The 25349-nt window shown below is 46.7% G+C and overlaps 2 protein-coding genes and 1 pseudogene across 2 annotated transcripts; 1 reads left to right on the top strand and 2 right to left on the bottom strand.

Annotated features, from left to right (window-relative positions):
- Positions 2037 to 2881, bottom strand: LOC8083174. Its single transcript, XM_002437374.2, has one exon. It carries the CDS (start codon positions 2692 to 2694, stop codon positions 2350 to 2352), a length of 345 nt encoding a protein of 114 aa, XP_002437419.1. The 5' UTR covers positions 2695 to 2881; the 3' UTR covers positions 2037 to 2349.
- LOC8061585 lies at positions 4247 to 12131 on the top strand (annotated as a pseudogene).
- On the bottom strand, positions 15733 to 16844 carry LOC8083173 (RING-H2 finger protein ATL74). Its single transcript, XM_021450329.1, has one exon. The coding sequence runs from the start codon at positions 16578 to 16580 to the stop codon at positions 16041 to 16043; it is 540 nt and encodes a 179-aa protein (XP_021306004.1). The 5' UTR covers positions 16581 to 16844; the 3' UTR covers positions 15733 to 16040.

Here is a 25349-nt window from a genome sequence, read left to right as displayed (position 1 = left end):
AGGCAATCATGCACTGTCAATCACTGTTCTTTAGGGTTCTTGATCATGCACTGTCACTGTGTCACACACTCTTTTTTTGTTGCCGTTCAGCACGCTCCGAGCTTTGATGTCTGCGATCAGGATCAGGAGAGAGGATAGCATCGCGAGGGAGGCAGAGGGGCAACCCGATCTTGAGGTGACTAGGTGAGCGCGCTGCACCCCGGTGGAGTTGGCCCGTCGTCGTCGGAGTCGGACAAAGGCGGCAAATGGACCCGCGTTGCGCCGCCACAGAGCGCGCTTTTGCCGGCCATCTGAAACCCGCCCATCGTGTTCGCGAACACACCGAGCTTTGGAACCTGGCCTTCGAGTTCGAGGTGGTTGTAGGACACGTCGAGCTGAACCAGAGAGCTCACGTTCTCCAGTCCATAATTTGGGCTGAGGCCTTCGCAAACCTACCAACACAATTATGGGCTCAATGTAGAACGGGCTAACAACTTTAGAAACAGCTTTTACGCGGGCATATGGGTGTGTGTGGGGGAGGGAAAACACACAAAAACATCCTTTTAGGACCAAAATGGGAGTGCCCAATTGCAGCAGTAGGTTCATTTAGGCAGAGAGGTGTGAACTTGAAAGTTCAATGGTCTTTAGCTTGCACCATAATCTAAACCACTACCCTAGTCTGCATTGTGTCAGGAGAAAGAAGAAAATCTTGCATTTGGCAGGGCTCTCTCTTCCAGAAATGGCTCTGGCTCTAACTCTTCTGAAGAAGTAACTCTGGAGGAGCTGAAGCTATTTTGAAAAATTTTTAGCAAAGCGGCTCCTTCAGAACTAGATGACGTGGACCCAGTAAGGAGCCACGCGAAGCCTATTTTTAAGGCTTCTCCTACGTATGTAAAAAAAATAGCTCCAGCTCTTGACCGACTCCCCATGGAGAGTCCTTTCCAAAAACAGGTTTTTGGCACAACGCCTGCAGGAGCCCTGTCAAAGAGGCTCTTAGAGCTTTATTAGTGTGGCTTCAGCTCTAGCAGCCAAACAACCCTAGAAAAGAGGAATATTTCTATTGTGAAATAGAGAAGCCAGAGCCGTGTAGGTGCTCACTGCTCGGTCTCCCCCGAAAGAGCCCACATGCAGGAGCAAAGGCGCTCTAAATTACTGGACGCTGCTACTCGAATCAACGTTTGTCCTAGCTGATACTAGTATAAATTATTATTCATTAGTAATTTATTGTTTACAGTACAATCACCCAGCAACTCTTGCCTGCTGCAGTGCCGCGCTAAGGTCTTGTTTAGTTCCAAAATATTTTACAAAATCGACACTGTAGCTCTTTCGTTTGTATTTGACAAATATTGTTTAATCATAGACTAACTAGGCTCAAAAGATTCATCTCGTCAATTTCGACCAAACTGTATAATTAGTTTTTATTTTTGTCTATATTTAATACTTCATGCATGTGTCTAAAGATTTGATGTGACGGAGAATGTGAAAAATTTTGCAAATTTTTTTAAACTAAACAAGGCATAAGGCATTGATCGGTGCATGCATCATCTCGTGGGGCACGCGGGGCAGTCTTCTTTGGATGCGAATAATCACGGTGGTGCAGCACTGCAGCGCAGCGGTGGTGACCGTGACTGCTGCGGCGAGTCATCAGTCCGCAGCGGCAGGGAGCAGCGAGCGAGCAATTATTGTACTGGGATGCAATCAAACGTTGCCGCCCCCATCTCGCAGCTAGCTTCCGTCATGCCGGTCGCCACCAGCCCACCATGCCCATCCTGTTGCTGATGCTGCCCCATCTCGCCGTGCATCACTGCGTCACTGGACACTCGACTGGAGTAGCAAACTGTCCTGTGCTACTGTAGCAGACTAACAGATCAGATATCACTGACAATTAGCACACTGACCATGCAGGAAGCTAATCTGGAAAAGGGCCAAGGATCTGCAGCATGCCATTTGCCATCTCTTCTAGTACAGCTTAAGCAAAAGTATGGTGTAAAACAAACAAATTCCAACGACTTAAACACTCCAAAAACTCAAGAGCCGGACGATGGATAGGTTGCAGATGAACCAGGATTAAGCGTGCAATGTTTCGAAATTACTTAAAAGTTAAAGCATTTCCTCTTGGCCGATTCCTCCTCTGGACTCACCCAACCACAGGAAGGAAGAGGAGTCAAGGGACGGCGGGAAATTTTTACAAGCATCACCACCTTATAAACACATTCAGCAGCTGCAAGATTAATAGTTATACAACAACACCGCGCCTAACTCTCTACTTGCCTTGCTTTCAGCTACCGCCAATGGCTGCCACCAGAGATTGCAGCCCCCGCCCTAGCTAGCTCCTGAACCTGGAAATCTGATCCTGATCTACTAAACCTATTACTGCGGCCGGCGCGCGGCGGCGGAGGCGCCGGCGAGCACGAAGCGGGAGGCGAAGGAGCAGGCCTCGTTGCCGTCGTCCAGCGCGGCGCCAAAGTCGAAGTTGCGCGAGTAGCTGAGCGGGTCGTACTGGTGGCAGCACCGCGCGGACGACGACGCGGCGCCGTGGCGCGCCGCGCACAGCAGCCTGCTCTGACGCCGCAGCTTCCGCACCAGCCGCCCCAGCGCCGGCGCGCACCCGCGCCCGCCGCGGCACCCCGCCGGCGAGGACGTCGTCGTCGTCGACGACGACGACGGGCCCCTACTCCTCGCGGCCGAAGCGCTGCTGCTGCCGGCATCCGCCATGGTTTTCCAGTCGCTCGATGCTAGCTACTGATGCCTCTCCTCCTGCCGAATGAAAATGGTGGATCTTGGCGACTCCGAGCCCGAGTCCGAGCGGTGGTGGATGTTGTGGAGAGTGGGAGGGATGGGTGGTGGAGTGACCGGGTGATTTTATAGGGAGTGGAGCAGTGGAGTGAGTGGAGCGAAACGAGGGGAGCGGGTGGTGGGCAGCGCGCGGTTTCGCGTTCGTGCCATGTGGTCCGGACGTGGTTGCGGGAATAAAATACGGCGCGGCGAGTCGGGGGGCAGCGTAGAGTAGGTGTGGTGTTTTGTGCTTCTTTTTGCGTAGGATAATGCAGGAAACAACATTGGAGAAAATATATAATGGCTGGCTCCAATGCAATGCAACCACTCTTCGTGGCTACTCGACCTAGTAGCTTTTGCCTCCAAAGGGGATGAACTCATGATTAGGGCCGGGATGGATGGAGCAGCTCGATCGCCAGCTCCTCCCCGGCGGCGGCAAAACAAGATGCGCTGCCTCCAGGAATCAAGGGGAGCTTGCTAGCTAGGAGTACTGACATGACAAGATTACTCTAATAACTTGTGTTTCGACATGCTGTTCTGTTGGGTTTTGTGTGTGTGGGGTGGGGGGGGGGGGGGGGGGTGTGTGTGTGTGTGTCAACCTGTCAGCTGGCGGATCGTCGGCCGGCGTGAACCGGCCGGAGTACGCGTCCCGACGAGCTAGTCGGCAACGATGTTTTTTTGGGAGTACCGAGGCCGCTCGGGGACGGGGAGGGGGAGGAACCTGAACCTCGGCAGCCGCCGGTGGGCGGTGCGGTGAGGTGCGCGCCGGACTCGCTGGCCGGCACGCCGTGTTCCGCGGGGCCCCTGCGTCATCTTTCGCGTCCAGGTCATGTGCTCTGACGAGTGACGGCCAAGCCTCGTACGGCGGGCGCAGCACGAACAGCGTACGTACTAGGTCATGTGCTCTATCCTTGCAGCGATGATGCCGTTCGAGGTGTGTACCCAAGTGCTGAGTCCATGTCAAGTCACCAATTTGCTTTCGCTACCGTCACAGGCTCCACAGCATTGTCAACACACATCATCAAGCTGATTGTTTGCCTTGTCATACTCATACTATTGTCTCTTGTCCGTAAACCACACACACACACACCAGTCCATGTGAGTGTGCTGCCGGAGTATTTATAATGTGGCCCTAGTATAGACTGCTACTCTTAAAAATACTGCCAATCTTCTGCCCCGTATAGAGAATAACAAGGCGTTGAGTCCACAACGGTCGGAAACACGACGTAGCTAGCTAGGGAGAGATGCATGCATCACTTTCACTTTGGCTTGTCTGTTGGTTGGGAATGCAGAAATCCCCCGAAGAATGCAGAATCAAATCTCGCCTAGTTTAAGAGCAAGGATCTTGGCAATATAGATTAAGCCGCGCTTATATAAAATTCAAAGAGTATGGAGATTGTTCTTTTGCAAGTGTATTCAGAGTAGTTTCAGAGGTACTACCAGAAAACATCATCCACGAGAGAAGACTGAATCTGTCAATGCCAAATTGCCAATGTCGTCGTCCTGGATTGGTCAGTGGTCATCAGTGAGAAGCAAACACCAAGATTCCAGCCGACGCTGACACCAAGCGATTTATTACTACACGAGTTAAACGACATTGTCCTGCAGCGTGCAAGCACAGAGCACCTACGCAGATCCAGCCCTCCTGCAAAATTCTATTAACATCATCGTACAATTTGACCGGTCAGCGCGACATGCCGCTTGGTCGCCAGTTGCCACCAGAATATGCGGCGTTCAACTGTTGCCTTGTTCAGTTGGCAAAAACTGGTGAAAAAGGGCACTGTAGCACTTTCGTTTTTATTTGACAAACATTGTCCAATTATAGAGTAACTAGGCTCAAAAGATTCATCTCGCGGTTTACAGATGAACTGTGCAAATAGTTTTTGTTTTCATGTATATTTAATGCTCCATGCATGTGCCGCAAGATTCGATGTGACGGAGAATCTTGAAAAATTTTGCGAACTAAACAAGGCCTGTGTATCCCCAGCATCTCACATTCTCATGCTCGTCACTCATCACTCATCAGTCATCATCAGAGGTTTTCACGGCCTTGTTTACTTTCAAAAAATTTTGCAAAATTGAGATAGTAGCACTTTCGTTTGTATTTGACAAATATTGTGTAATTATGGAGTAACTAGGCTTAAAAGATTCGTCTAGTCAATTTCGACCAAACTGTGCAATTAGTTTTTATTTTCATCTATATTTAATACTCTATGCATACGTCTAAAGATTCGATGTGATAGGAAATTTAAAAAAAATTGCAAAATTTTTAGGGAACTAAACAAGGCCCTGGCTGATTGCTCATCACCATGTGGGAACACTGGATGCACACATGGTGTTGGAGATTCCAAAAGCTCCCGTCACATGATTCCACAGATGAAGACTGGTGACCCTAGTCAACATTCTCATCCGCTTTCTGTACACTTCAATTTTTTTCCTTTTGGTTATTTATTACCCCTCCATATTTGATTTCCCCCCATTATATGTTTAATTTGTTTGTCTGGTTTTGGTGTGATATTTCATATAACAGTTTAAACACATGGGGTGCCTGTGTTTGGTTCAGGACGTATACGTAGTGGAATGGAATCAATGTGTCTCTGCTTTTTAGTATGAGACGGTCATAACTCTTTTTGTTGAACAGATGGGATCGTCCCAGTTTATTGTTTGGTTGGAAGATTGGACTAAATTGTTCGTTTGACTCATAAACCATGACAGAAAGTACTGTTGGCTGATTTATTGTTGCGAGAGAAAAAACACTGTTGAATGGATGACAGATTCAGCTAATTTGTTTTGAGAGAAAAACATTGCTGAATAGAGGGTACTCTCAAGGGGGGCACATACCAGCCATTGCATACACCTTCTTTCTTTCTCCCTCGCTGCATTCACCAAGCCATCACATCGTCGCCGTCGTAACCCCATATGCGTCAGCCCCATATAGTTTTTAGGGTAGATAAAGGGAGTACTCCCTCCGTCTCAAAAAGAGTGACGTTTTTTACTTTGAAACATCGCGTTTGACCGTTCGTCTTATTCAAAAATTTTATGTAAATTACAAAATAAATTAATCATGAGTAAAGTATCTCTAATGATAAAATAAGTCTTAGCAAAATATATAATATTTATGTAAAAAATTTAAATAAGACGAATGATCAAATAAGATGTCTGAAATTCTAAAACGACGTTCTTTTTGGAACGAAGAGAGTACATGTTAGCGAAACAAGTTTGTTCCTAGCAGGTTTTCCCGGTAAATATGATGTCTTCCCTAGCTAGCCATCATTGTTTTCTCACAACATACTGTTAGATCTATCTTTGCGATGGGAAACGTACGACTAATGTCCTACGTGATACACCCCACATCACATTATGCGTTTGCACGACCCACCAACAACTCTCCATTGGCGTGTGTGATCAATTGATGGTTTGATGCAGCAGGGTGGCGCCCGGTTGCTCCCTTAGATCCTACACCACAATAGTTGATGGCGACTTCATTTCGTTTGGACCAGTTCACATCTCCACCTATATATCATTATACATCTCTTTCTCCATTATTACTGCATGTTGGATCGATGAATCCATATCTAGAGTATATTGGACGAGAGGATGCTTGCGTCCCTTCATAGCTACTAGAAAACGTGGATCGTTGGATCAACACTATCAATGGCCGAGATATCATCGCACGTAGAAACGCCGTCACATTTTTTTTTCTCGGCAGTGGATCAAGAGCATCATGTACTACACTACTACTATAAAACAAGCACTTAAGTAATACTCCGTACCAAGGCCTTGTTTAGTTCCCAAAAAATTTTGCAAAATTTTTCAGATTCCCCGTCACATTGAATCTTTAGACGCATGCATGGAGTATTAAATATAGACAAAAATAAAAACTAATTACATACTTTGGTCGGAATTGATGAGATGAATCTTTTGAGCCTAGTTAATCCATGATTGGACAATATTTGTCACAAACAAACGAAAGTGCTACAGTACCTGTTTTGCAAAATTTTTTGGAACTAAACAAGGCCCAAGTACTGCTAAAGTTGTGGGCTAGTTTCTGACCGAAAAGCAATAGGTGATGGCAGTGCAAATTAAAGGCCATGGCAAGTTGCCATCACACATGGATGCAGACAATGGTGCATGTGAGATCTACCGAGCGGCCAAGAACCTGATATAAACGACCTAAAACGCTAAAGCTAGGGCCTCGTTTAGATACAAAATTTTTTGGATTTTGGCACTGTAGCATTTTCGTTTTTATTTGACAAACATTGTCTAATTATGGAGCAACTAGGTTTAAAAAATTCGTCTCGTGATTTACATGTAAACTGTGTAATTAGTTATTTTTTTTATCTATATTTAATACTTCATGCATGTGCCGTAAGATTCGATGTGACAGAAAATCTTGTAAAGTTTTAGGTTTTTAGGTGTATCTAAACGAGGCCCTAGTCGATCGATGCCTAATCCTATATACGGGATTAAAAAAAAGCAGATACCAACACAGGGAGAAAAAAGTATTGCTTAGAGGTAAAGGCGGCTGTATCGTCGTTAGGTAAATTAGGCCTTGTTTAGTTCAACCAAAAACTAAAAAGTTTTCAGGATTCTCCGTCACATCGAATTTTATGGCACATACATAAAGCATTAAATATAGACGAAAACAAAAACTAATTACACAGTTTAGCTGTAAATCGCAAGACGAATCTTTTGATCTTAGTTAGTCCATGATTGAATAATATTATCATAAACAAACGAAAGTGTTATAGTACCGAAATTCGAAATCTTTTTGGAACTAAACAAGGCCTTATCCGAGAAGAATGCCCATATCATTCTGCTGCCAAATCGATCAACGGATACAACAGAAGGAAATTGTTACTACTAGCCCGTACTATCCTAGCATTTTGTAGCCCTTTTTCCAGCACAGTGTTACACATGTGGTTTACCACTTTTGGTACGGTGGTGCCTTGTAATTGCAGGGTCAGTGGTCCTCAAACCACGCCGTACCTACGCATATGCATACATGTGACGCCAAAACGCTCTAGTAGTAGTAGCTTCATAAATCAGAAAAAGTGTCGGTACGTACTCCTACTCGATAGTTCGTGGCCTACAGACTACAGTACTTAACAGTATGTGAGTAAGAGTAACATATATACATATATATTAATATATATACGTATATTCTTTTTGGTAGCGCACTATGGCACTAACGCATAGATGCTCTGCCATGTTGGTTCGTTAATGATCATCAGGTCAACACAGCAGCTGAGTAGTATATGCCTTGGACTTGACCGGCAGACTCGTCGATTGGAGTAAATTTTGGTGTCTTTTTGGCCTTGCACAGTTGCGCTTTTCCGAATCCGTAATAGGCTGGCATGGTTAGGCCTTGTTTAGTTCAAACTAAAAACCAAAAAAAATTCAAGATTTTTTGTCACATCGAATCGTACGGCACATGCATGAAGCATTAAATATGACGAAAATAAAAACTAATTACACAGTTTGTCTGTAAATCGTGGCTCAGTCCTTCGAAGGTGTTCATAGGGGTAGGGTTTGCGTACGTGTGTTCATAGGGGTGAGTGTGCGTGCGTGTTGAGTGTCTGCGTTGTACTGTGTAATCTCAAAAAAAAAACGTGAGATGAATATTTTGACCCTAATTAGTCTATGATTGGACAATATTTGACACAAATAAACGAAAATGCTACGGTAGCGAAACCTTTGCTTAGCTTCTCGGCACTACCCTTTGCTTTTCGTTTCACATTTATTTAATAAGCTTTGACAATTTATACACTGCTTTAAAACCAACCAACAATTGATAACTGAACAGAAGCGATGAAGCGAGCAACAAAAGGTAATAATATGAAAAAAGAGCTAGATAAGTAGATTAGTCATGCCATATACTATGCAGACGTGGGATGCGGCCGTGATACAACCAGTCATCACGAGCAGCCGAGCAAGAACGATCCAGAAGACTTGATGCCGAGAGAGTGTCTTGGTGTTGTGGTCGCTCTCATAGTCTCTCTACCTAAGCGTTTGCCGGTCTAGCAACTCTGTAATTCTCGATTGACAAAGAAAAGGAGAGAGAATGAAGCCAGTCTCCCTACTTTAGCGTCTGTTGGCCTGGCAACTCTGTAATTCTCGATTGGAAAGACGAAAAGAAAGGAGAATGAAGCGTCGATGGTGCGGTGAGTAGGGTTCCTCGGATGGCCAGTGATAGCGGCCAGGCAGCAAGTCGGTTATGGCGGTGGCGCGGACTGGGGGGCTGGGGCTGGCGGCCTAGCTGCAGGGCGGCACCAGCAGCAAAGACATAGCTGGGCGCCGGTAAGAACCCTTGGACTTAGTTTGTTCGGCTCATAAGCCATGAAAAAAAGTATTGTTGGCTGATTTGTTATGAGAGAAAAACACCGCTAAATACTTGGCAGATTCGGCTAAATATTTGGTTTAGATGTTTTAGTAACGCTTAATTTAAATAAAGATAATTTTTTGTGTGTGTAATTATTGAAGGTTCTTAGTGGGAGACGTTTTTCTGTGGATCAATATAATTTTAAGTGTTTTTATTATAGTAAAGATAAAAATAATTAGATGTTATATGGCAGGTTAAGTCGGTTCAGGGGGGCCATGTGGTGGTGTAGCGCGTGAACAGTGTCCACCTAGGAAAGGGATAAGATAGATTGATTCGGTTATTTCTTAAGGTAAAGTAAGTTGTCTCTGTGTATCAGGGCAACGTATCATATACAATCCAGCTTCGTGTGCAACCTTAGCAACCACCAATTAAGTTCACAGGATCTATATCCAACGTCTGAGATTTTTTCACTTAAACCTCTCCAACTGTGGATTTAAATCTAACCCGTGTGTTTCTAGATGGGAGGGTTTAAATAAAAAATACTTTAGACGTTAGATCTTACCTCAGACGTTAGATCTAGATCCTGTAGCCTTAATTGGTGGTTGTATATGTTGCACACAAGCTGTTGCGTGTATCAGTCCGGGGGGTTTTCGGCTCTTCTCCGCTCGAGGGGCGAGGGTTTCCTACGCCGGCTCCACACCCGCCAACCGATACCAAGCCGCCTCCGCACCCTCTCCCCCTCCCACTCGACGACTGCACACCTCGCCGCGGAGCCGACGGCGGCCTTGAGCGAGCACGCAGCCTCATCTGCGACCGGATCTGCGTCGAGGGCGCGCCGGGCGGAGAGGCTTGGTGCGCTGCAGAACGGTGAGGATTCTTCATCCTCGACACCAGCCGCCGCCACTGCGCTGATGGCGGCCTCCGGCCCGCCGCTCGAAGACTGCCTCCGCCTCCTCCGCGGCGAGCGCGACGAGCAGAAGCTGGCGGGCCTGCTCGTCGCCGCCAACATATGCCACGCGGGCGACACCGACGCCGTCGCCAAGGTCTACCACACCGTTGGGCCCCGCTTCCTCCGACGCCTCCTCAACACTGGGATAGGGTTGGGGAAAGTGGAGGGCCGGAAGGAGGAGGAGCGGGAGGCATACCTTTGGCTCGCCGTCACCGTGCTCGCGGGGCTTGCGCGCGTCCCGGAGGTTGCGGCCGACGAGGGGGTCGTTTCCACCGTGCCCCTAGTCGCCGAGGTTGTCGCCAAATCGATCGATCCAGCGATCACTGAAGAATGCCTTGAACTTCTGTCACTTATTGAAGATGCAGCATGCAAGTTTTGTGAGCCTGGTGTAGTAGACATGGTCTTCCTTCAAATCTTAGGCCTTGTTTAGTTCCGAAAAATTTTGGGAAATCGACACTGTAGCACTTTCGTTTGTATTTGAAAAATATTATCCAATTATGAACTAATTAGGCTCAAAAGATTCGTCTCGTCAATTTCGACCAAACTGTGCAATTAGTTTTTATTTTCGTTTATATTTAATACTTCATGCATTCGTCTAAAGATTTGATGTGACGGAGAATGTGAAAAATTTTGCAAAATTTTTTGGGAACTAAACAAGGCCTTAAGCTTAACAGATGGTTCTAAGTGCACAGAACTTGCCATTAACCTAATGCAGTTACTAGTTCATAAACTCAAAGTCGACACTATGAGTGTGGAGAAACTGCAAGGCATGATTAGCATGGTAACTTGCCTTGCCAGGCTTTTTGCTGTTCTCCATAAGTCCATAATGCAGTTAAATTTGATGCCCTGCACATGCTTACCACCCTCCTGTCTCAAAAAGAATCTCCACTTCATGATTCTTTGAGATCAATACCGGCATCAATTTGGGAATCTCACATTCGAGTTGGAATCACTGCCATTCTCCAAAATCGTGTTGTATCCTCTGAAAAGCTGCACGCTATTCTTCTGGCGGAGTGCATGATGTCCATACTAGGCGAGGATTGGTTGTGTGAAGATTTGGAAGTCCAGGATGACCAAAATGTGTTGCCTGTTGACAAATTTGTATTGCTTGTCCTGGAATCTGCAAGGGTTGAGGTGGCAGTCCTGCTAAATGAGCTTGCTTATCTGAAGTACGAGTCGTCAAAAACTTCTCAGACAGATGAAGCCGTCAGTCAGAAACAGAGAAATCTGGCTATACTATTTTCATTAATAGAAAGAATAATCAAAATGATATCAAATGCCACTAGTGGTGAAGGTGCACCAATTCAGGCCATCCGTGAAAGTACCATAATGCAGGCCATTACGGGATTAAATGAGACAATCAGTTTAGTATTAGACTTTCTGCAGGACGCAAAGGATCATGGTCAACGGAAAGGTGATGATCTTTTGGCAGCTGCAAGAATAGTAGGAAGTTATCTGGCAGAAGCACCATATGCCTGCAAGGAGAAGACAGGAAATCTATTGGAATTTATCTTTTCTATAGAAGGTCAAGATGAATCAAGCCCCTTCTATTCTATTTGCTTCATGCTTCCAATGCTATCCCAAATAACAATGGAGGTTGATGGATGTAAAACTTTGGCATCATTTGGTGGCTATAAGGCAGTTATAGATTGCCTTGTGAAAATGACAGAGCAGGATGGAATGGTGATTGACAATGGTAGCATGTTTTTGGCATGTGACACCATCATAAATTTCATGTCTAATAGGAACAGTGTCCATATTCCAGTGGATTCTCGTTTCATTCGCCTCCTAAAGGCACTTGTTACATGGGCTGGAACCACAGATGCCTCATCAGTTACCATGCCAGCATCCTGCTTATGTGCAATGCTGTTGGACTTGAAGTCAGAAGAGTTTCTATTGAGCTGCTATCATTTTGACGCCAAGACTCTTGGGAGTTTGTCTGAGCTCATTATCAGAAGTTTGCAGCAGGATATCCCTGATGATGACAGGGAGCAATTCAACCAGAAGCAGATCATTGTATCAGGTTATAGGCGATGGGCTGATCGATTTCCACATGTTAAAAATGTTGTGGAGCAGCATGTGTCCGTGTGATCATCTGCTACCCCCAGGAGCGCTACAGTACCACATGCGCCCCCTGGACCGGCTCCACCTGCCATAACATTAGGATCCAGCAAAATGAGGGCTGGATTTTTTTCCTCTTCTTTTTTGGGTGGGAATTCATAGCATACTTTTTGTTTCTTTGGTACATCAGCTACAAAATATCTGCCATCATACTTTATTATATATAATATATTAAGAAAAATATTTACCATTCACATGCATCATAATTCTGAGATTTCCACTGTTTGTCAATAGGGTGGTGCAAAGAAAGTGGTGATATCTGCTCCATCAGCAGATGCTCTTATATTTGTGGTTGGAGTAAATGAGAAGAATTACAACCCTAGCATGAATGTTGTGTCTAATGCAAGTTGTACCACGAACTGCCTTGCTCCCCTTGCCAAGGTTTTTTCTTTCCCTATTTCTCTAAATGGCCTCTCTTTTTTCTGGATTTGCATGGAATATAGTAGGTACGAATCATAGCTATTTCTGTAAGCTTTTTTTTAGGTGTTCCATGCCCTTTGGATGCGGAGTATCTTCAAGTGTTGCCGTTGCAGTATCCCTGCTCATCACATGACATGCACGCTCTGCAGGTTGTCAGCGAGGAATTTGGCATTGCTGAGGGACTCATGACGATCGTCCATGCTACAACAGGTTCATTTCTCCTCTTTAGGATTTAGCTATTTAATCGGTGAAACTAACAGACTTCACAGTATTGATAAATTCAGCTTTTCTAACTGTAAAATATACGAGAGTTACAATTTGAGACAAAGTAGGAGAAGAAATGTTATGCACACAAACTGAATATTTTGATAATCTTCTGAGTATAAGATCTCTCCGCCCCCCCCCCCCCCTCCCCCACCCCCGCCCCCCTGGGTCTTTGTCCTAAGAGAGGAGTACAAGCCTTCAGGGAGGGAGGTATTCACACGCCTGTGACTCTGTGAGCACCTGGGTGGGTAGGCTTTCAAATGAGGCTCTACTGACGGAGTCACTGATTGGTTCTATCAGTGTCCACGATGAGGTAGTGGCAGAGAAGTTGGGCTGATACCTTGGAGCAATGAAGGAAAGTTAGAAGTGTTCTTTAATTACTTTGAAGCTGTTAGAGTTTCGATACAGATTAATTTCAGAATTAGTTCCTTCAACCGAATGATCAAATCATGCCACCAACCCTGTGTCTAGTGAAAACTTATGAGTCCGATACTCTGATGTCATGCTCATCCATGTTTTCAGGGCAGCATCAGAGGGTGCACTAAAGGGCATTTTAGGCTACACGGGGATGTGTTTCAAATGATTTTGTCAGCGATGCTAGGTGAGTCTCCACTGTCCAGATCGAATTGATATCACATATGCCGTCTTGAACTGGAAGGAAATCTAAGTGGTCGCTAATTAAAATTTTTCCAGAAACCTCAGGTCCAGTATATTTGATGCCAAGGCTGGTATTGGTATGAGCTCTTCTTTCATGAAGCTCGTGTCTTGGTACGACAATGAGTGGGGCTACAGGTGAGCATCCAAGAAAGAAAGTGTTTTCAGCATTTTAGCAATGTGTTTGTGTACACGTTTCTGTTTTGCCTGAGGATTTTTTTGTTTTAATTTTCTGCAGCAACCGGGTCCTTGATCTGATCGGGCACATGGCTCTTGTCAATTCCAAGCTGATGCCTTGACAGTGTGCATAGGATGAGAAGGCTGCAATCTTGATGGTCCCTTCCCGAAATTCGGAATAACGTAATACGGTGAACACTCTGAATCGAAGTAGTCGACTTGAAGCCATGTTATGTGATGATGACTTGATAAGCATATTGTTATGTGATGATGAGCATATTGATCTCCTTTAGAATCGTTGAGTGGCAAGGTATAGGCGCTATGTAAAGCTCTGTGGAGTCGTGTTCATCGTATCTCATTCTCATCTCATGAAGTCCATGCCAACAGTTGCATATTGTCTTTGGGAAAGGTTGCTCTCAAATGCTTGCCTCTGCTGTTGTGCGCTGCCGTGATTGGCCGCATACGGAGAGCCAACAGCCAAGCATGAAGCATCACAATTCGTGCACCAACGGTTTGTCCCCATGGCTCATGCACTTGCCACAGTTCAGAACATGACCAGCAGGCATCAATATCTCTGGAAAGCTATTCCAATCCTGATGATGGTGATGACCGATCAGCTATGGCGAATTCCGGAGCGGCGACAACCGGAGGCAGCATCGCCTTCCTCTTCCTCATCACATCGCATTCCCGACTCCAGCAGGGCCATCAAGTGGGTTTGTGTAGTGGAGGAGCATCACGTTCACGCCAGCCAAGATAACATGGGAATCGCCTCCAAATTTGCCCTCCTTTCTCCTGTCATCTCTCACGAGAGCGACATGCAAACGATTGGCTGTATTTTTGCATATTTGTTCATTACCAGTTCATATATACATACCCTTCATGCCCACGGCTAGCCGCTAGCTTGTTGCCAACGTGCATGCATTGTCTTGTCAACAATATTTCATTATGGGGTCTAACACATGTGTACATACAACCAGAGGCTGTATTATATTAGCCATGCTCTTATAAACTTAATAATTGTGATGTTTGAATCTTAATATATGTGCACGCCTTTAAAAAAATGAATGGAGTACTAGCAAGGTGGCCAAAATGTATGAAAGAAGAAGAGATAGCTAGTCCTGTAGTCCATACACCACTCCACTGGATGTACATGGAGATGTGTGTATTGTAGAAGAGACACACATCTCCATACATATCTAGCGGTGCATGAAGTGAGTGCTAGCACATGCCCTTAAATGTAGATTTAGCGTAGAGTGGGAGCACATGTCCTTCAGTGCAGATTTAACTTTCTTGAGATAGCTAACCATGCTCGTCTTCAGCATTTTGGCCTCTGAGACTTGATTCTATAAAAATGGGCTCTAAATACACCAGTGCCCCAAAGGAGGCTTTCTAGGACATAATTTGATTTTTTTTAAAAAAAATTATTATAATGTAACACACATTGAACACACCACAATGGCATACAAGTGAGTGTGCATCTATCACATATACCTACAAATAAAACTTGCTACAAGCGCTTAGAAATTGAACCCTAGCGGGTTTGAAGATAATGTTATCCTATCCTTTTTCTCGTCTCTTTGCGAACCTCTCTCTCTTTCTCTCTCTCAAATTCAATGTTTGGAGGTAGGGTGTGCAACCAACAATTGAAATTTTTTAAATGGTGCGCAATTGTATTTTCTTGAAGGGTAATTTCAAAATATATTTCTCAAAATAATTCAAAATATTACAGCTTTGCCAGATTTTGCACATATATATTTTATATAAAGTAAAATTTTAAATAAAGAAAGTACAGCTTCCAGCCTCCACAACAAACTTGGAATTTATACATCTAAATAAATATGTGAACGCCAGAATTTGTTTTGAGCCTTTTGTAAGTGGAAGTCATGCACCAACGACTCCACCACCACATGAATGTAATTAGTTGTCCAAGATGCATGTCGACTGGTGACCATGTCGATGTTCAAAACTATACGGGTTAGAGGAAAAGATTATGTGCATGCTTGTTTTGTTGGACCCTTGATCAGGTATGATCAGAAAACTACACACTCTGTAAGCGTCAGAAATGAAATGGTTGTTGAAAATCAAGGGTCACTCCCCCTCCCTTCTCTTTTCGCTCATATAAATTTAATCCGGAAAATTTGTCACAATATAATGCAGTAAATGTGTTACAGAGAGGAGCGGTGAACATCTCAATATCTCATACATACAGTGGTGCGTAAAAAAAAAGGAAGAAGCTCTCGTGCAAGATGGCAAAGTTTGCCTCAAACAGGTTACAGGTTACCCGGATGACCATGCAGTAGTAGTCACACTGAACACTGAAGATACGTTACGCATATGCCGGAAGGCATTGATCTCGAGAAAAAAAGCAGCGCCGATTGATCATACAGCCGTCAGAACTTGCAGGCGGTCGTGACCACCGACGGCGGAGTCGGAGGAGAGGCGGCGGCGGCACGTCGGGCAGGAGCAGTGCGAGACGAGCCACCTGTCGATGCACACGACGTGGAACCGGTGGCCGCACACAGGGAGCACCCGGATCCTCTCGCCGTCAGCGAAGTCCGACAGGCAGATGGCGCACCCCGCGGGCGCGTGACGCTGCTGCAGCTGTGCCGGAGAGCGCCCCGCGACCGGAGACGGCGACGGCGAGGCGACGTAGGTGGCCACGGGCAGCGCGACGACCTCCTCGCGTTTGAGCCCGGCGTTGGCGCGGCGGTGCGCGACCCACGCGGCGGGGTCGGACACGGCGCGGCGGGTGCACCGCACCACGCACTGCAGCATCGAGTTGAGCCCCAGCGCGCACACCAGCGCGCACAGCATCGCCGCCAGGATCACCACCACGTCGTAGTCCAGCGGCGACGGCGGCGCGCGCGGCGCCCCGGGCGCGGGTGCGCGCGCGGCCGTGAGGTTGCTGCAGTTGGACATTTGGGACACCACGCAGCGGCAAGCGAGACAAATGGTGATCACTGATCACTCATCAGACTGGCAGTAAGCAGCTAGAAAAGACAAGTGGGGGCGGGCACAGCATTATTGGAGGACGGCGAGGACAGAAAGCTCTCTCAAAGCAAGTGATGAAGCCTAGAAGAGCACTAACTAGCCGAAGGGATAAAAGCATGAGTGCTAGCTCCTCTCCTGACCATGACATTTCACTTTCAGTATTCAGTAATCATCATCATCAGTAACGAAACTTATTTGTACACAACTGATGCTGCATGGTAGCTGAAGTCCTTTATACAAAAGAAGATATTCAGCAAGGTCTGAACCTAGTCACCGCGGAATGGGAACGATGCAGCGTTCCACGTTCCGGAAATGAGCGTTCGGGACAGGAACGCGGGAACGAAATCATTTCCACAGTGTAAAAATTGCATCTAAAACGTGGAAATGATTTCGTTCCTCGATCCGTCATTCCGGGAACTCCGCTGACTAGGGGCCTGAACTTGTGCTGTATTTGTACATGATGTACACACAATTGATTTAGGTCATTTAATTATTTGTAACTGAAAATGTATGGAGACTAGTACCAGGCATGGCTCAGAAGCAAGGGGATGGAATCAAAGTTTTTAGAGCAGCTTGCAGGACAGGCATCTGTTCTTCCTTCCCGAGCAAAAAGAGGGGAATGATAACGAGAGCACGGCGGCGTTTCACTATCGCGCGCCGCTTGATCAGCAGATGGTCGACACAGCCGTGTGAATAGATCCTTCAAGTTGCATCGCTGAAGACGGAACAATGCAGAGTTGGAACACATCTGAAGATAATGGTGCCTACCTACACGAAAACGGAACAGGAAGAGGATGAAAAGCAGGAAAGGAACGTGCCAACAGGAACCAAAATGCAACAAAGAACCGAAAAGGGCACCGGCTTGGTGTTTTGTCATTGAAAATACAGTGCACTAGAAGCTGCATCGTGCCTCCGGCATGTCTCAATTTTCTTACTTGATGTCAACCAAGAATCCTTTGATACCCCACATTCAGAATAGTTCAAGTTAAGAACTCTACTTATTTAACTGGTCAGACGTTCTATAATCTCATTACAGTAAATCAGGCATAAATATCAGGCATAGCATAAGATAAACCTATTTAAATTTCTTTCCAAGACAAACCAAGCCAACCTATGGCAACAAAACCAGGTTTAATCATTCAGTGATCTCATTATACTAAATCAGACTTAGCATAAATTAAACATAGCTAGGTTCCTTCATAATTTACGGCATCTTATTGTGCTTAGTTCTCCACTGGATAGTCCTTTTCTCAGCTCCATCAGCCAGCCATCTGTCCATAGGTGGTCTTCTCCACATCCATCCAATGGAACCTCAGCTGCAACAGAACCAGCAAGTTAATAAAGTTCTCAATTCTCAAAGGTTGTTTCATCTCTGTTTAAGTGAATATTAAACACTTTGTAATTGTAATAGATGAATCAAAAGTTAGCACAGAAGATAAAAGGAATAAGCAAAGGTATCTAGAAAACAAAAAACATGCAAACGAACAAGTAGCATGGGACGAGGGTAATTACCCAGCTTTACACCCTCCTTGGGAAGACACTTTAGCATCCTCCTTGGGAAGACAAGTTGCTGACATGCAGTGTATCAGAAAAGATGTTGATTCTGCCATAGCACAGAAAGCCAAATACAAATCTATTGGCTGCAGCTAATACAATTCTACAGTGCAATACAGTTGCTTAGCTGCAGCAGCAACCGGCTGATAAGTGCAGTCAGCTGCCATTGGGTGGTCATATTTCTCCATCCATTGGGTGGTCATAGTTCTTGAGAACACAGAATCAAAGCCAACGCAACATGTTTTGCCACCGAGCTCAGGCCAAGTATGTCTTCCCAATTTTCTAGGGATTTGGCCACATCAAAGAAGGGACAAGATAGCAGTGGTATGTAAGCTAGAGAAATATAGGGCAAAGGCGGCACTAAACTCCATTGGAAGTTCAATGGCATTTGCCATATTTGATACATGGAAAAACTCATAGAAAAAATGCAGCAACTTCCATGATAGATATGACAAGTAGAAGTACCTGGTAGAAAAAAACTCCACCCACAATACTAGACTCTCCAACTAGGTCTAGGTATACAATGTTATATCTATTTGACCACACTATATCACAAACCATAACCCTTCTACCAACAAAGATCCCAATATATTTGGATACTCTTTTCTTTCCCAGGTCTAACTTTCTGTATTCATGCCTCCTCACTTTAGAAATGTCAACCACTAAACAATAATGTTGACCAAACTCAGCAAATATTTGAACTGTCACCTCTTTAACTTCAGTAGAAACAAGGCCACCACTAGAAGATTTATTAGGTATCTGCACCTTGACCTCTCTACCATTATCCTGAAAACTAAATCATTTTTCTTCTACCTTACATAAACGATACTGAATATGTCCAAACTAAGATTATCTTCATTTGAAGGTCTTTGTGGAGTCACTGTAGATATATAACAAACTCTGATTTGTTAATCCTTTCTCATTAAGCAGTACTTCAGCCTTACCATAGGATGGCATGTAGAGAGAATTGTACCTTCAACCAACTCGTGACCACCGTGCTTAATCACTTCCCCAGGAGAACCAGCAATGCAATGAAAGGGGATAGGGTCTGTTTTTGGTTTAAAACAATTACTTGCAAATTGCATTGCTTTTCAAAACCACATGAGAAAAAGTCATTGATCTAAAGATACCTATAGGTTGCAGCATATATAATCAAAAAGATAATTAATGTCGTATACATAATAAGATACATCATGTACAGTAAAAACTTAAAAGATAGAGACAACAGGTTATATAACACACAAATTATTATTGAACTGGTACGTTGGTTATAAGATGTTGTACCTTTTTGTTCCTGTATTATAGTGTTAGCTCATGACTTTTGTGATGTTAACTTAGTATACCTGAGCTATCTTGTGAACCTCTTGTTAATGTTGGTCAAATAATTTACAAATAAATGGTCATGTATGCATGATGCTTTAAAATGCTTTTCGTGTATAGATGTAGAGCTTCAGTCATGTTTGTTATGACTTGGTGTACATGAAATGTCTAACCTCAAAGTGAAACACTTTAATCACCCTTAACTTGTTGGTTGTGCAATATACTTATGTGTGTAAAGTCAATGTCTGGTTTATGCAACTTGTGTTACACCCTGTTTCAATGAGTTGAGTTGATCGGCAATGGTGCACCCATGTCATCGATTATATTTATCTTGATCTTGATGAGAAAATTAAAAATAAAACTAAAAACCATTAAAAATGGCACGCCGCACGCAGCCAAGGCAACAAAAGGGAAGGAAAATCTAGGAGCACATGGTCAGTGGTCTGGAATTTTGGACTCTACAAGAGCTCGTTCAATCTAAAACTTAACCAGTGTAATGAATATGATCAAGGCGGACGATTGGTAGGGTCATGGTAAGACAATATCTTGAATGACATAACTTGCTTAGTTGGTTAAGGACCGTTGCATCTACTATGGTAGCTCTTGAGCACCACTTGTATAAATCACTTGCTATATATGGATGAGGATGGTAGGCTGAGTATCTTTTGTGACCGAATAACCTTGTAACATCCCAGATTTTTTTTACGTAAACCAAAAATACGAGCTTTTTAAAATTTTTCCTGTAATCGTGTGAATCATATAGTTTCGAGGTTAAACTCGATCCTAACCTGCTAACAAACCGTTGCATTCATATAGAATTGCTTGTAGGCGAGTGCCTTTGTTCGTGAGTCATCTTGAGTTGGATCTTGTTTAGGGTTTTGAGTTTCTTTTGGAGTACACAAATCCATAGTAAAGTCTTCCCAAATTTTTGTTGAGCCTATCTCCCAGGCAAAGTAGATCCCTTCTCAACTTCCTTGAATTCTTTCCGAACTCTCCTCGAAGTCCCCTTCTCAAACCTCCTCCCTCTTTGATCTAATCTCAAATCTTCCGTCGAATCCAATCTCAATCTCTTTTCGAGTCCCTTCTCAAATTTCATTAGCTCGCAAGAAGAAGAATTTCTTTTCCCTTTCTCTCCCAATCATTTTAGCAATTTGAGAAAACTCCTTTTCTTTCCCCTCCACCCTCTCCTCCTGGCCCAGCACCCTTGCATGGCCTGCACCACCCACCCGGCCTGGCCTCTTGGCCCATCCGCCCCGCTTGGCCCAACTCGCGCAGGAGGCTTGCCAAGCCCAGCAGCCGGCCCAACCGAAACCCCCGCGCCCCCTCCTGATCCACTCAGCTCAGCCTGGACTCCCTTTCCTCATTCCCCTACTGCGGCCCAGACCTCTCCTTGGCCCAACCGGCGCCCTCCCCTTCCCTCCGGCCCACGCGCGCGCCAAGGCCCAGCTGGCCATCTCGGCCCAGCCGAGCCGCGCCCCTCCCCTGCCCTAGGCGCGCGCACGCCCTGGCACCAAGGAGCGCCGCCGCCGCCGCTCGGTGGCAAGACGCGAGCGCCCGCGCCCCCCCTGCTCCCTGCCGCGCGCACCCGTGATGTGCGCTGCGTGTCCCACTCGCAGCACGGACGCCGAGGATGGACGCAACATCCAAAACCCTAGCCCGCGCCCCTATAAAGGAGGAGCCGCGCGTGCCCTCGCTCCTTTCCCAGACGCCGCCATTACCTTCCCGAGCAGAGCCGCCGCGCCGTCTTCCCCCCTGCTCCCAGGTAGCCGCCACCGCCTCGCCTTCGCGCACCCGTCGCCGTCGAGCCAGCCATGGAGAGCTCCGACGCAGACCTCACCAGGAGCCTGTGACGTCCGCGTCCTCGCCGAGCAGCAGTAGAGTCGTAGCCTCGGCCTCGGCCTCGCGCTGGAACCCAGACCACGCGCGACGCGTCCTCACCGCGTGGTCACCGCGGCGAGCAGGAGCTCCACGCCCACCCCGAGCACCCGCCTCGCCACCGCAGGAGTTGCCGCGGCCACTCTGCGACACCGACCGCGACGCCTTTGCCACGCCGTTGAAACCCGTGGCGAGCCCGTCACGGTCGCACCCTCCCTCTCCGTCGAGCTCCATCCGCGTCCTCGCCGAGCAGCAGCCGAACCGCGGCGACGTCCTCGCCGTGGTCTGCCCCGAGCCGGTCATCCCCGACGCCCCGGTCTGCCTCTGCATCGAGCCGCGCCACCGAGCCGACCGCGGCTCCGAGCTCGCCGCGGTCACCACCCTGCCCGCGATCCGCGACGTCGCGAGCTGCACCGGCAGTCAAGCCGAGCGCCGACGTCAAGCCCCACCGTCACCGAGTAGGAGCTTCGCCAAACACCGCCGCGCCGAGCTGATCCAGAGTCGCGTCGCGATGCCTCCCTTGCCTTGCTGAACGTTGGTGTCGTGCTCTGCTCCGTGCGTCATCAGTTCGCGGTCACCATCGTGCAATCTGCCACCTCTACCGCTGGTGAGCCTCGCCAAGACCCAACTTTTTCCCTTCCTGCGTTCACCTTGCTGAGACCGGCCTTCGAGCCATGAACTTAACTGTACAGGGATGCTTCTGCCATGTTGTACCACTTGCCGAAGCCGCTTAACTAAAGGTGCCGCTAATGTCGAAGCACCGAATTGCGAAGCGTTGCCGAACCCCAAGACATCTCTAGCTCCACCTTTGCCAAGCCGCAACAGCGCCTCCTACACACCAAGGTCGAACCCTAATCGACGCCGATGAAAAACCCCTTTTGCTTTTGTGCATCTTTCTATCATCGTTTATACTTGTCGTACACCTTTCACATGATTTATCCATATCCATGCCTGTGCCGTGCCTTCGTGCCAGTCTAATTGATATATCTATCTCTCTCTATCTTGTGCCATGGAAATGTGCTACTCCGAGTCGTCATTGTGTCCTTGTGTTGTCAGTGGTCGAGTCGTGATTCTTTATGTGTTTGTCGTTGTCTGTGGACCGTGCCGTCGAGCCGGTTGAGAGGGTGATGTGTTGAGCGTTGCGATCGCGAGTTTGTCTCGCCATAGCCGTAATGCCAAGCATGTCCCTTCTCTCGTGTTATCGTTGTTCTTGTGTTATTTGCCTGAGGGCCGAGCCTTCGAGCCGGTTAGGGGAGTGGTAGTGCGTTCGACCATTTCGATCGTGGGTTCGTCCCGCCGTGATCGCGATGCCGAGCGTAACTCATCCCCTGTGTTTAGTTGACTCTGTCGTGCTACGGTTGTTAGCTCTTGTTCTTGTCCCGCAGACATGGTCATCGTGGACTCGAGGTCTTTATCGACGCGGTTCTTACCCGCACACTCGAGACCCAAGTGACTTAGTCTAGTGGGATACGAATTAGGGGACAACCTTCGTGGAATTGTCGGAGGCCAACTCGTTAGGTGAAGCTCATGGCCGCAAGTCCACCTTGCCATGACCATCGGGCTTTACCCCATTTCTCAGGTGTTTATCCTAACCACCTCGTATGTTTGTACCATCCTGACTAGAGCATTCCCTCGGACCTAGTGGTGACAACCGCATCGCTACGGGCCTTAGGAATAGCCTCGTGCCAATTTAGTTGCACAGTCGTGGTACCCTACGAGTAGGGTTTGATCGTGGGGTCATATCTCTTTTATCCAACCATCGTTTGTTCCATGATGAGTTGGTCGGAAGAGTATGAACTCCATTCTTCTTCTTACTTAATCTAAATCCTCATCGACATGGGTCGAGCCCTTTTTGTTTGTTTGGTGTTTTGTTTCCAATCTCGCGATTCCTGCCATTGCTATGGCGAGCGGATCAAAGGAAAGTGAATCCCATGTCTTTTCCCGCCTCTTTGGTTCTTCGTGTTTAAACCCTTGTATGCTTGTACCTATTCAACCGTAGCATTTCTTTGGTTATCGCGGTGACAACCGCACTGCTAAGAACCTTAGGAATGTCTTAGTGCATTTAGTGCACCTAGGTTGTGGTACCCTACAAGTAGCTTGAGCACTCGTGTTCTTTGTGTGTCACTCTTTCTAATCCCCCGTCTCTTACCATGGCAAGTGGATGGGAAGAAGTAGGCCACTCCCCTTTTCTTTTCTCTTTGTTCCACCCTCTCTTGGCTCTCGCCAACTACAATGACGTATGGATTGAGAGAGACCGGAACTTCTCGTACTCATAGTCTTTTCGATTCCTGTCGATCTCTATGACACTTGGATCGAAAGACCGCAAGCTGTGGTGTTTGCTTAGAATGAGTTAGAGTCTAAGTCATTTATTAAAGCCGTACAGGTTGACTCAGTTGACCCGGGAAGTACCGGCTAGGCTAAGACTCTGACTTGTACTTAGTGAACAACCATTCTCATTTCTTTTAGCCCAGGGATCGGACATCCGCCGAGAGGGCTAAGTCGTTATCCTTTCGGTGTCCTTTTAGTGTAGTTGTTCCTCAGTGTTCTGTCATCTCCTTTCACAGTCTTTCGAGGTCTAGTGGTTTGATTGTTTCGCCTTGTTTGTCGTTTACGAGGTAGTTGCTTCGGGGTTAGCGTTGATTGGATCAGGACCCGTTGAAGGAAGGACATGCAGATGGAAGAAAGACCTTGGATGAGTACAACTACAAGTGAACTAAGGATCTTGGAAATGTCACTCGACAGGTGCCACGTCCCACCCAACCTCGTAGAATCCTATTAGACATGCAATAATGTAGATGCTAGTGCTTTACTTTCATGCAAATGAACTGTGATAGGTTGCAAGGTAGAAGTGCTTGTGAGCCATTGCCTTGATGCAACCTATAACCCTCGCACACCCGCTGTTAGGTTAGATGCTTGCATACTACTTGCTACTGCTTCTACTACGCATTATATCTGTGATGTGATGCAACGTGGGAGATTGGATGTGAGTGGATAAGGCACGTGGTGCCGATAACTGGATTTTGGATTTGGGGAGATCTTGGCGTGTGTCTTGGGTGTGTGGTGAGGGTCGAGTCGACCGAGCAGGATCTACGACGAGTCTTGGGACAAGTCTTGCCGGGGAACGCTACCTGGACGTTCTCCACGAGAGATACCTGTGGCGGGTACATGTGACAGGGAGAGGTCCCGGAGTGGAGTGTCTTCGTGGGACGAAGCACCGGGATGGGAGGTGCTGTTTAGCACGGGGTAGCCGGATGTCCCGTCGAGCGGGGCATCGGTTGGCCCCTCGTGAAGATGTCCTGTTTGGTCACCCTAAGGACTGATATGTTCTGTGGACCGGGTCTTAGGAAGCCTTGCACCCCACTCGCTCTTATGGGGAGGAGACGGATGTACGACCAGCTAGAGCGGTGCCACTACTACCAGGTTGTTAGCGGATAGTGTAGGGAGGTACGGGCATGAGGACCCACACCCTCCTAAGACAGCGTAGTGACCTTTGGGGCCCGGTACTACGCCTCACAGTCTCAGCGTACCAGTGGTACTCCGGTATGGTCCCAGTTCTGAGTGGTAGGGTGGCATCGTGTTTAGTTGGAAGGCAGCCCGGAATCAGCCTAGACGAGGGCCTTCGTCGATGATGGTGATCTTGTGGTTAGTGTAAACCTCTGCAGAGTTTGGTTGATCGATCGATACATATGCCGATTCGTCGGCTATGGCCCTTTCCTAAGTACAGCTTCACTTGACTAGAGAGAGGAGTCCTTTCTACCTTCCCCTAGGTTTGTGTTGGATCCGGCGTTGGCCGTTGAGGCAAGGCACGAGCAGGAGTCGTACTTGCCGCTTAGAGAGTGAGAGTGTGGTGAGATGTGTGTGATGGGATGGATGGATGTGTGAATGAGATGAAATAAAAACTTGATGAATTATTATTATAAAATATTGATGAACTTGCATAGGAAATAC

This window comes from Sorghum bicolor, chromosome 10 (genome assembly GCF_000003195.3).
Source record: "Sorghum bicolor cultivar BTx623 chromosome 10, Sorghum_bicolor_NCBIv3, whole genome shotgun sequence".
In the NCBI taxonomy this organism is placed as follows: Eukaryota; Viridiplantae; Streptophyta; class Magnoliopsida; order Poales; family Poaceae; genus Sorghum; species Sorghum bicolor.
This window is presented reverse-complemented; position numbering and strand designations above follow the sequence as displayed.

Excerpts from the sequence above, each read along its gene's own strand:
- LOC8083174 (XM_002437374.2), bottom strand. The coding sequence starts at position 2,694 with ATGGCGGATGCCGGCAGCAGCAGCGCTTCGGCCGCGAGGAGTAGGGGC.
- LOC8083173 (XM_021450329.1), bottom strand. The coding sequence starts at position 16,580 with ATGTCCAACTGCAGCAACCTCACGGCCGCGCGCGCACCCGCGCCCGGG.